This window comes from Panthera onca, chromosome A1, assembly GCF_046562875.1.
Source record: "Panthera onca isolate mPanOnc1 chromosome A1, mPanOnc1 haplotype 2, whole genome shotgun sequence".
Taxonomy (NCBI): Eukaryota; Metazoa; Chordata; class Mammalia; order Carnivora; family Felidae; genus Panthera; species Panthera onca.
Genome location: NC_138339.1, coordinates 70,458,395 through 70,471,123, shown reverse-complemented (window position 1 = coordinate 70,471,123; position 12,729 = coordinate 70,458,395). Strand labels below are relative to the sequence as shown.

The 12,729-nt window shown below is 32.4% G+C and overlaps 1 protein-coding gene across 5 annotated transcripts in view; it reads left to right on the top strand.

Moving 5' to 3' along the window:
- FER (FER tyrosine kinase) overlaps positions 1 to 12,729 on the top strand; it is a 439,195-nt gene that overhangs the window by 67,578 nt on the left and 358,888 nt on the right. For all 5 annotated transcript variants that reach the window (XM_078447626.2, XM_078447631.2, XM_078447633.2 and 2 more), the window contains 2 exons: positions 846 to 1,019; positions 6,430 to 6,529. In XM_078447626.2, coding sequence (XP_078303752.1) covers positions 846 to 1,019; positions 6,430 to 6,529 — 274 coding nt within the window. The remainder of the gene's footprint in view (positions 1 to 845; positions 1,020 to 6,429; positions 6,530 to 12,729) is intronic.

Here is a 12,729-nt window from a genome sequence, read left to right as displayed (position 1 = left end):
ACAATTGTTTCTGAATAGAATTTTGAAGATCTATAGTGAAGAGTATTCCTCAGTTGCTTTTTTTTTTTTTAGTATCTAGAAATTAGAATGTTTAATAACAAATGACTTGTTCTTCCAGCAGTATCCATATGCTGACTTGTCCCAAACCCCACCATTATGTGTGTCTGCTATTGATGGAATGTGTTGTGCTGGAAAAACCATTGAGAGCTAATGGTATTTACTAAGAAACGAGAATAGATAGAAATCCACAGATTACCAGTATTTAATACATAAGCAGCAAATGAATAGCAAGTACAAAGATTGAGAAGGGATTTTTAGGAAAAGGAGAAGACAAATTGGTATGTTGGAATATAAGAAGCCATCCAAACCAGAAAAGAAGAGTTTCAGGAAGTAGTGAGTGGGTCAGCAAGATCAGATGCCACAGAGAGAAATGCTAAGAGTATAGATGGGTAAATATCTGTTGCATTTGACCATTAGGAAATGGTGACCTTACTGAGGCATCAGTATGGTGTAGGCAGAAGGATTATATCAACATATTGACAAAGAGACAAGAAGTGATAAAATGAAGACTGCAAGTGTGAACTCTCGAAGAGCCTTAATCCCTTTCCTCCAACATTACATAGTCTCTGATTACTAAATTTTGAAGCATTTGTACTTGAAGTTGAAGATGTTAAATCTGAGCCATTCATAGCTCCTTGCACAATTGCCAGAAACCTGGCATTTTTGTATTAATATAATAATTTCTGTAAAACTAAATATTTAAAGTTCCAGAACACTTAAAGCACAGCTAAATGGCAGCCTTTAATACAAGTGCTAATTTTCTTTCTTTCTTTCTTTTTTTAAAGTCTTGGCTACTTATGATTCAGCAGACAGAGCAACTTAGTAGAATAATGAAGACACATGCAGAGGACCTAAATTCTGGACCCTTACACAGGCTCACCATGATGATTAAAGATAAGCAACAGATGAAGAAAAGTTTTATAGGTGTTCATCAGCAGATAGAGGCAGAGATGATCAAGGTTTGTCTTTTTATTCTGGAATTCTTTTTTTAATTTGACTTTGAGACTCACTGAAGTATTTCATCTTGTTTGACTTTTAAAAATTGTTTAGTCATCATTTTATTTATTTATTTGTTTATTATTTTATTTTTGATTTTTTAAAATTTGCATCCAAATTAGTTAGCATATAGTGCAACAATGATTTCAGGAGTAGATTCCTTAATGCCCCTTACCCATATAGCCCATTCCCCCTCCCACAACCCCTGCAGTAACCCTCAGTTTGTTCTCCATATTTATGAGTCTCTTCTGTTTTGTCCCCCTCCCTGTTTTTATATTAGTTTTGTTTCCTTTCCCTTATGTTCATCTGTTTTGTCTCTTAAAGTCCTCATATGAGTGAAGTCATATGATTTTTGTCTTTTTCTGACTCATTTCACTTAGCATAATACCCTCCAGTTCCATGCACGTAGTTGCAAATGGCAAGATTTCATTCTTTTTGCTTGCCGAGTAATACTCCATTGTATATATATACATACCATACTTCTTTATCCATTCATCCATCAGTGGACATTTGGGCTCTTTCCATACTTTGGCTATTGTTGATAGTGCTGCTATAAACATGGGGGTGCATGTGTCCCTTTGAAACAGCACACCTGTATCCCTTGGATAAATACCTAGTAGTGCAATTGCTGGGTTATAGGGTAGTTCTGTTTTTAGTGTTTTGAGGAACCTCCATACTATTTTCCAGAGTGGCTGCACCAACTTGCATTCCCACCAACAATGCAAAAGAGATCCTCTTTCTCCGCATCCTCGCCAACATCTGTTGTTGCCTGAGTTGTTAATGTTAGTCAGTCTGACAGGTATAAGGAGGTATCTCATTGTGGTTTTGATTTGTATTTCCCTGATGATGAGTGATGTTGAACATTTTTTCATGTGTTGGTTGGCCATCATTTTATTATTAGAAATAAGTTTTGGTGTCTCTAATAAGTAATATTTTATTTCTATTTATTATAAAACATTGATTATAAGCTGTACTATTACTTTATATACTCTTCTGAAAGAAAAGAATGCTGCCAATTAGACTATGATACAGTGCTCTCTTATCACTTTGAATTTTTATTTTTTACTTACTGCAGTAGCTCTTTTAAGTTTTATTATTTTAATTTTTACTATGCATATAATAGAAAAGAAAATACAGGCAAAATAAATAAGTTTTGATATTTCTAAATTTTTTTTCACAATCAGAGTTTGTTTTTTTCTGGGTAACTTTTTAAAATGTTTTTTATTATGAAAATTTCAAATGTGCAAAAGGAGAGAGAATAGTAAAACAAACTCCCATTGACTGATCCACCCACATAGTCAAGGTTTTTTAAAATCTATACTCACCTCCATTTTCTAATACACTGAACCATTTAAAAAATTCCAGATATCATTGTATCCACAAATATTTTAGTATATATTGCTAAAATAAATATTTAAAAAAACTTAACTATATTATCATTAACCTACCTATAAATAACAGTAATTCCTTAGTGTTATTAAATATTCTGACTGTGCTCAAATGGTTGCTTTTTAAATGTTTTTTACAGTTGGTTCATTTGAATCATGACCCAAACATGCATTTGAATAATTTTAATCTGTAGGTGTCCCCCCCCCCCATTTTTTTAAAGTTTATTTATTTTGAGAGAGAAAGAGAGAGCACATGCATGTGAAAGCAGGGGAGGGTCAGAGAGAGAATCCCAAGAAGGTTCTGCGCTATCAGTGCAGAAAACCAGTGTGGCTTGATCACACAAACCCTGAGATCATGACCTGAACTTCAATCAAGAGTTGGACACTTAAGCTGGCTAAGCCACCCAGGCACCTACCACTCCCAACCTTTTAAAAATGCTATTTATTTGTGGAAGAAATTGGGTAATTTGCTCTATAGAATTGAAGTTCCTTAATTTTTGATTTTATTGTTAGCATCTTGTGATGTGATTTCACATATTTCTTCATCCTTCAATTTTCCTGTAAACTGGAGAGTAAATTAGATTGGCTTGATAACATTCTGTCTACTTATTTTGGGCAAGAATACATGATAGGTGCTGGTATAGACTTCCTGTTTTTTTTTCCCCTATCAGAGATATCTAATGTCATCTTGTTTATCTATTTGTGATGTTAAACTTGTCTAATAGGTTCCAGTCCTGCTAGCTTGATCAACCTATGAAAAAAGTTTCTTTTCAGACATTTACCTAATAGGTTTAGAAATAATTGATGTTCACTGCTTAGATCCATTATTTTACTAGGGGTTGTAAAATGGCAGTATTTTACTTCTATCATTCCTAATATGATTGTTAGCTATAATTTTTCAATAGAAAGTTTTGTTATATCACCTACTTGGCTACCCTGAGGTATCGTTCATATACAAGAATCAGGATAAATGCTTGCTTTTTGCAATTAATAAGCCAGCTTGGAGAACAATGAATTGGTTCTTTAGCAACTTCAGAAGTTAAGACTTCCAGTTTCCAGTCCGGCATATAAGAAGATTAGAAGTTGTCACTCATTCCTAACAAGGAGTTAAAATTTGAACAAATAGAAAAATCACCAATTGCTTTTAGATTCTTAAGAGAAGTGACATGACAGGGCAAATGGCACCCCCTAAAATTGGAGAGACAGACAAGCGAATACAGAGAATTACAACTTATCAGAGCAAAAGCCTCTTTGGGAAATAGTACTGGTTATAGGAAAACCTGGAGTGTAAGTGACAAATTCTGGAGGCTCAGTGTGGACAACTCTGACAGTTAAAACCTCCAGGAGGAGCTACTTATTGAGGAAACTACACACTTCTGTGAATTTTACCTCCTAGACCTCTACCAGCTTCTCACAGTGAATATTGGAGAAAAATCTCATGCTTCAGGAGGGAAAAGGAACCATTTTGCCATATGCCAAAGCATTCTGTTCTTAATAAAGTCTGCGCTTAGGAGAAACTGTTTACCTGTAACCTAATTAATCTGGGGCAAGGGGGATTCATAAGTCCTGCCCACTCTGAGTGGAGAGTGGGCTAGTGAGCTGAGGAACACATGTGAAGTTCATAGCCAGAGGTATAGGCTCAGTAAAAGACTGAGACCTAATCATAGGGTATAAAATACTTTCCCTTTTTCTGACAGCTTATCACCACGTTAGTAAAGGCCTATTTAATCAGTTCCTTTTGCTCGGTACAATCTGCCTGGCAATCAAGAAAACATAACAAGGCATACCAAGAGCCAAACATGCAGAATTGGAAGAGACAGAACAAGCATCAGAACCAGATGCAGCAGGGATGTTGGAAATATCAGACCAGGAACTTAAAACAACTATGAATAATATGCTAAGGGCTCTAATGGATAAAGTAAGTACGAAAGAGCAGATGGGTGATGTAAGCATAAAGTTGGAAATCCTAGGAAAGAACCAAAAAGAAATACTAGAGATCTAAAATACCTTAACAGAAGTGAAGAATGACTTTGATGGGCTTAATAGGAGATTAGACACAATTGAGGAAATAATCTCTGAAGTTGAGGATATATCAGTAGCATTCTATAAAACTGAAAGCAGAGAATGCAGACTGAAAAAAAAAAATGGAACAGAATATCCAAGAACTGTGGGGCAGCTACAAAAGGTGTAACATATGTATAATGGAATACCTGTAGGAGAAGAAAGAGAGAAAGGAACAAGAAATATTTGAAATAATAATGACTGAGAATCTGTCCAAATTAATGTCAGACACCAAACAATAGTTCTAGGAAGCTCAGAGAACACCAAACAGAATAAATGACCAAAAAACTACACCCTAGCCAGGTTGATTTCAAGCTATAGATAATCAAAGATAAAGAAAAAATCCTGAAAGAAGCCTGAGTACAAAAGCACCTTAACGTATAGAAGAACATATAAGAATTACATCTGATTTCTCCTCAGAATCAAGTAGGCAAGAAGGGAGTAGAATGAAATATTTAAGTGTTGAGAGAAAAAAAAACACTATCCTCGAATTCTATGCCCTGTGAAATTATCCTTCAAAAATGAAATAAAGACTTTCTTTGATAGACAAAAATTGAGGAAATTTGTATCCAGTGGACTGAGAAGGAAAATAATATAGGTCAGAAACTCAGATCTACATCATGAAAGGAAGAGCACTGGGGAAGGAATGTGAAGATAAAGTAAAAATTTATTTTTCTCACTCTTAATTAATCTAACACATAACACTTTATTGAAAATCATAACAGCAACATTTGATTATGTACAGTCATGAATATATCTTGTGTGTGTATATATGTATATAGATATATGTTTATGTATGCTTATATATAAGTTAAATGAATGACAGCAATGATAGATGGGAAGGAGGAATTAGGATTATTTTGTTATTGTAAGATACTTATGTGGTATAGTGGTCTTTGAAATGTGGTATAATGGTATAGTGGTCTTTGAAAGTAGGCTTGCATTAGTTATAAATACATATTGTGAACTCTAGGGCACTTACTAAAAAAAGTTAAAAAAGAAATGTAACTGATACGCTAAGAAATAAGAGAGGGTGGAATTGTATAAAATACTCACTTAAAATCACAGAAAAGTAGAAAAAGAGTGTTAGAAATAGGAAGAAATAACAAGGATAACAATTAGGAAACTAACAAATATGGTACCTATTAATCCAAGTATGTGGATAAGTACTTTGAAGGTCAGTGGTCTAAATGAGCCCATTAAGGGACAGATATTTTCAGAGTGGATTTACAAACAAGGCCCAAGTATATGTTGTCTACAATAAACCCATTTTAGATATTAAGACACATATAGATTGATAGTAAATGGATGGAGAAAGATATACTATGCTAATCCTAATCAAAAGGAAGTAGAAGTAGCTATATTAATTTCAGACAGAGCAGACTTTTAAGTGTTTTTTGGGTACAGAATCAAGGACCTGCATTTGTTTAGTCTTTCCATAGATAGAATAACAGATTTCACGTATGTATGTAATGACCACTGTCATGATTATTATACAGCCAACAGTGATTGTTAGATACATCTTATTTTAAGTGATGTTACAATATCTGAAAAACCCAAAGCACAAAAACCAAGAAACTCATGTTAGAACTGGTAAATTGTAACAACTCAGTTATTCTGTATATTAAAATAAATATTTTTTAGAAAAAATATTTTATACATAGTATATTAATCTATTGGTCTTTAAATTTTAGATGATGACAGCACTATTTCTTGATTTGCTTTTATTTTTAAGAGATGTTTTTCTTTTTTCATATGGCGTTGAATTTATCATTGATTTCTAAACCAGTTTTTAATATATTGTCTATAATGTATATTAAGGAGCAACTCTGATCTATAAGCAATAAAAATATATTAGGACTTAAGTTCTTGACAAATATAAATTTAATCATTTAAAATTTGTTTTTGCATTTTTTTTTGACAGGTTACAAAGACAGAATTAGAAAAATTAAAGTCCAGCTATAGACAGTTGATAAAAGAAATGAATTCTGCCAGAGAGAAATATAAAGAAGCTTTAGCTAAAGGTATGGCAAAATTATGAAAAATGTTTATTTTAGTGATTTTTATTCTTATCATTTGAAGATTGTCTTTAATCTTATCATTTGAAGATTGTCTTTAAAGTACCAGAATAATTCCACTTAGACCAATTCACATTTAAAAAATATCAAAATATGTCAAAATAGACTAATTGTCAAACTGTTTAATGTCTTTTTATTTTTTGTCTTTTTTTAAAAATGATGTAAATTAGTTTTTACATTTTAGTAGTTCATACTAACTGGAATTATGTAGCACTTGTAAATAAAATGCAAGAAATATTTAAAAATTTCTCTCTAGAAGTTTAATTACTGAGTGTAAATAAGAAAAATAGGTTGTATTTGTTAAGGTACCATTTTTAGCTCTCTTTTTGCCTATGGTATTTAAAAGCCACTAAAGCAGCCAGACCATTTTATAGCATTATTTTGCCTTCATAGCTTAATTTTTTAAATCTTAAAAAATTTTTTTAATGTTTTTATTTTAGTTTGGAGAGAGAGACAGAGCATGAGTGGGGGAGGTGCAGAGAGAGTGAGGGAGACGCAGAATCCAAAGCAGGCTCCAGGCTCTGAGCTGTCAGCACAGAGCCTGACGCGGGGCTCGAACTCAAAGACAGTGAGATCATGGCCTGAACTGAAGTCAGACACTTAACCGACTTGAGCCACCCAGGCGCCCCTTCGTAGCTTAATTTTATGCGCATATATTTCCTCTAACATTTTCATAAGAAGCTTTGGAAGTAAATAGAAAGAGAAACATATTATTTATGTTTTAAATAAGCATTTATGGTTATGAGTCTTTAAATGTGAGTAAACAGTCTTCATATTTAGATTTTTTTTAATGATAAAAGTTGGAGGTTTTTAAAAAAATTCTTCCTGTCTAAATATAAGCTTTATTAGTAATTCTATCTTCTTTTTCTTTTTACTAACATATTTCTCTTGGTCTTTTACTTGTGTATTATATTCTTATTTTGTGGAGGTAAATGAAATAAATAGCTCCTACATTTCAATGTATCTTGCACAATGGAAGCACCATGTTTATGTTGTTAATCCCAGTAGACTAAAAGAGATACTGATTTAACATGCAGTTCTCCCTCCTTCCCTTTCTTACGTCTTTCCTTTGTAATGATATAGTTTAATTTGGTTTAAAAAATGAAATCTAATTCTGATGTCATAATAAAAATTTAAATACATAGTACTTATACTATTGAAGATTTTCCACAGATAGTAATTTTTCTTTATTGTTTTTTATTTTAATTTAGATAAAATACCACTTACTGTTGTATTAATAATAGGAAGACTTTTTGTTTGTTTTTTTTAAAGTTTATTTATTTTGAGGGACAGAGCAAGTGAGCAGGGGAAGGGCAGAGAGAGAATCCTAAGCAGGCTCTGCACTGTCAGCATGGAGCCTGACTCACAAACCATGAGATCATGACCTAAGCCAGAATCAAGAGTGGGTTGCTCAACAAACTGAATGAACCACTCAGGCTCCCCTGAAGTCTGCATTTTTTTTTTTAAGTTTAAAAAAATGTTTTAATGTTTAGTTTTGAGAGAGAGCGAGTGAGCTGGGGAGGGGCAGACAGTGAGGGAGACACAGAATCTGAAGCAGACTCCAGGTTCTGAGCTGTCAGCACAGAGCCTGATGCCCGACTTGAACACACTAACTGTGAGATTATGATCTGAGCCAAGTCAGATGCTTAACTGACTGAACCACCTAGGCACCCCCTGAACACTGTAGTTTTAATTAATCCCAAGAAATGTATTACGTGGCTGAATCTCCTGAAATTAAAATATGTGAACTTATTTACATTTCTCCTTCTAAAGGTATTAGTGATAATATTTTCCTATTTTCAAGAATTTGGTTGCTCTTTATCAAATATTTGATCAACTTATATCCTGTGGAATACATATTTTAAAAATAACTTCTTGTATTATTGTGTTTGATATGTGGCATATTACATTTCTTTTTTTATAATCAACACTATCTTTATACTCCTGTTTATGTGAAAAAGTGTAAAATTATATTTTTGAATACTTTGTTTCTGTTATCAAACTGCTTTTTATATTTAACATGGAAATAGGGGTTCTTTTGTGAAGTTATTTATTCTTTATAAGGATGATATGATGGCAAATCTTCCAACATTTGCAGACTTAATGTCAGAACTTTAGTTCATTGTATAGGCCAGAACAGGGCAGCTCTGAAATGGGTCCTAGGGACAGCTAGGCAGTGACAGTGAATACCCCCAGTATGGCTGTAGCATCCAGTCATTACTTTAGATATTAGGGGGTCTTAAAACCCCAGTTTGACATTTAGCTCCCAGCTAGAGAAGACAAGGCTTTGGGGGAGACAAGGCTTTGGGGGAAACAAGGCCTGAAAATAATTCCTATAGTAAAAGGGTTAAATTCTGGATTTGATTGAGAATGGGTTCAGCTGATTGAGAAAGGGCTCAGTTACTATAACTAACTGGAGGTTTAGCAGTAGATCAGCAGGAAGGCTAGGTTAATGCTGAAATTCCAAATTCCTGACCCCTGCTGTGTAGATTACACAAAATACTTTAAATTTTGAATATTAAAATTTATGTCCAAAGGAACATCAGTTAATATTGTTTAATGTAAAATATTACACTCATTTGTAATTTGACTGTGGCATTTTAATTAATTATTATTATTATCTTTTGTAATATACCTTAACTATTAAACTTGTTTTGCTCTGGGCTGGGCTGAGAAAGCAAATATTTGTCTTAAGTTGACTTCGACTAATTCGAAACTAGTCTATTGATTATTATTTATAACATATAAACTGAGAACAACCAAAATAATTTTAGTTAGCCTGTTGAGTTGAAGTTAGTAATTCAGAATGTTTCTTGATAGCAGCATAGACTAATGAGTTCTTAAATGCAAAATATACAGATTTTACTTTCTTATTGTGGATTAAGTTCTGAATACTTTAATTTGGTTGAGCACCATATGGTTTAGGTTTAACCATAAAACAATTTTGTGAATGTATAAGTAAATGACTTCACAAAAGAACTCTTACAGGATCATATTGTATATGACTAAAGAAAGTTTTACTTTTCCTTTCCAATCTGGATATCTCTTTTTTTCTTTTCTTTTTCTTGTCTAATTGCCTTAACTAGAACTCTAGTATTATGTTGAATAGAAGTAGAAAGAGCAAAGATGTTTGTCTTGTTCCTCAACTTGGAAAAGTCTTTCAAAATCAAGTATTAAGTTAGGTATAGTTTCAAAATTCTTTTTCATCTGGTTGAAGTTTCTTTCATCTTCCTGCTTCTCTCTCTCTCTCTCTTTCTTTCTTTCTTTCTTTCTTCCTTTCTAAAAATTTTTTAATGTTTGTTTTTGGGAGAGAGAGAGAGAGAGAGAGAGAGAGAGAGAGAGAGAGAGAGAATGCGAGTGGGAGAGGGACAGAGAAAGAAGGAGACACAGACTCCAAAGCAGGCTCCAGGCTCCGAGCTGTCAGCCCAGAGCCTGACACAGGAGTCGAACCCACAAATCAAGAGATCATGACCTGAGCTGAAGTCGGATGCTTAACTGACTGAACCACCCAGGTGCCCCTCTCTTCCTGCTTTAGAGTAGATGTTGGATTTTGTTAAATGCTTCCTTTGTATCTATTGAGATAAATATTTTTTCTTCTTTTTGTTTGATATGAATTACTTTGATTGATTTTCACATGTTTCAAATATTACATCAATCTCACATTCCTGGGATAAACTCCTCTTTGTTATGATGCATTATCATTTTTTATATTGTTGGATATGGTTGGTTAAATTTTTTTAAACAATTTTTTATCTATATCTTTGTTTCTTATATTTTTGTCTTATTTTAATATAAAGGTAATTCTATTCTGTGAATGGTTACCTCCTCTAACTTTTTAAGAAAGATTTGTGTTCAGTTGGTAATGGTTCTTAATATATGTCGAATTTACTTAAGCCATCTGAGTCTGCTTGTTTCTATTTTTTTACTTTTTTTTGCAAAGATTTTAAAACTATAAGCTCATTTTTTTTGGATTGATATAGACTATTTAGTTTATCTGTTTCTTTTTGTTTGAATTTTAGTAGGTTGTATCCTTCAAGGAAATGTCTATTTCATCTAAGTTGGTGAATTTATTGGTATTAAATTGTTAATAATTTTCCTTATTCACCTTTTTAATTTATAGAATCTGTGGTGACATTTTCTTTCTCATTCTTGGTATTGGTGATATTGATATTTTATGTCTCTTCTTTTTTTTCCTAATCATTCTGGCTAGAAGTGTATCAATTTTATTAATCTTCTCAAAGATCAGCTTTTGGCTTTACTTCTGTTTTTCTTTCTATTTAATTGACTTATGCTCTAATCTTTGTTATTTCTTTCTTTCTGTTTGTTTTCGGCTTAGTTTTCACCATTTAAAACATTTTTTAAATGTCCTTGATGTGGAAGCTAAAGTCATTGATTTGAGAACTGTCTGTTTTGTAATATAGTCATTTTGTGCTCTCAATTTCCCTAAGCACTGTTTGGGCAACGTTCCCCAATTTTTCATACACTGTCTTCATTCTCATTCAGTTCAAAATACTTTCTAGTGTCCCTTTTGTTTTTTAATTTGATCTGTAGGTTTTTTTTAAAAGTGTGTGACTTAGTTTTCTAAAGTTTTGTCGTTTTTCTAGAGATGTTTACATTTTTTATTTATAATTTAATTACATTTTGATCTGAGAATATTTTTTTATGACTTCATTTCTTTAAGTTTATGTGTACTTGTTATCTGGCCCACAGTTTGGTGTGTTTTCATAAATGCTTCATTTTCACTTGATAAGAATGTGTATTCTGCTGCTGTTGGTTGGAGTGATCTATATTGTCAGCGTGGTTCAGTTAGCTAATAGTGTTTTTTGATTTTTTTTATGTTGTTATGGATCTTCTGTCTACTTGTTATATTAATGTTTGAGAGAGGGCAATTGAAATCTTCCCCTGTAATTGTGGGTCAGTCTATTTCTTCTTGTCGTTGTCAGTTTTTGTTTTTGTTTTTTTTTCATGTATTTTGAAACTCTGTTATTAGGTGACTAAGTATTTACAATTCTTATATCCACTTGATGACCGCTTTATTATTATAAAATAATCTTTTTTATCCCTGGTAGTATTCTTTGCCGTGCTATCTATTGTATCTCATATTAATACAGCCATTCCCACATTACTTTGATTAGTGTTTATACAGTCTTTCTGGTTTTCATTCTTTAATCTGTTTCAGTCCTTATTTTTGAATTACATTTCTTGTAAGCAGCATATAGTTAGGTCATGCTTTTTTAGCTTGTTAATGTCTACCTTTTAACTGGGATTATTCAACTATACTTAATGTGACTTTTGATATTGTTATGTTTAACTATGTCATTTTGCTCTTTGTTTTCTTTTCTTCCATTTACTCTTTGTTTTCCTTTTCATTTTATCTACCTTCTTTTGGATGAACATTTTCTTGATTCCTTTTTTTCCTATTTCGTTGTCTTATTACCTATAACTTTTTGTTATATTATGTTATCTTTAATTTACCATAGTGTATCTTCAACTGATATTATAATACTTTGCTTTTAACATGGAACCCTTACAATAGTGTCATCTTCCGGTCTGTGTGCTATTGTTGTAATATATTCCACTTTTGCGTACGTTGTAAAGTCCACACTACCTTGTTAATGTTTCTTTGTTTAAATAGTTATTTTTAAAACTACAGCAGAACACTTCATATATTTATCTATGTAGTTATCTTTTCTAGCATTTTGTATTCCATCTGGCGTCAGTTAACTTTTGCCTGAATTACCTACTTTAATGTTTCTTGTAATGTAAGTCTGTAAGTAATAAATTCTTTCAGTTTTACATGCTTGAAAAAGTTTTTATTTTACCTTTGTGTTTGAAATATATCTTTGTTGGATATAGAGTTCTATTTTGTCATTTTTTCCCCCTCTTTAGGTCTTTAAAGATGTTGTGCTAGTGTTATGTCATAGAGAAATCTATTCTAATCTTTATCTTTGCTCTACACATTTTATTTTCCTTTGGTAGCTTTTAGCTACTCTTTATCATTGGTTTTAAGAAATTTGGTCATGATGTCCATTGCTGTAGTTTTTTTTTTTTCCTTGTGGTTGTTGAACCTGTTTTATCTGAGAATTTATAGTTTTCACCAGATTTGGAAAACGTTCAGCCATTATTTCTTCATGTATATTTTCTGT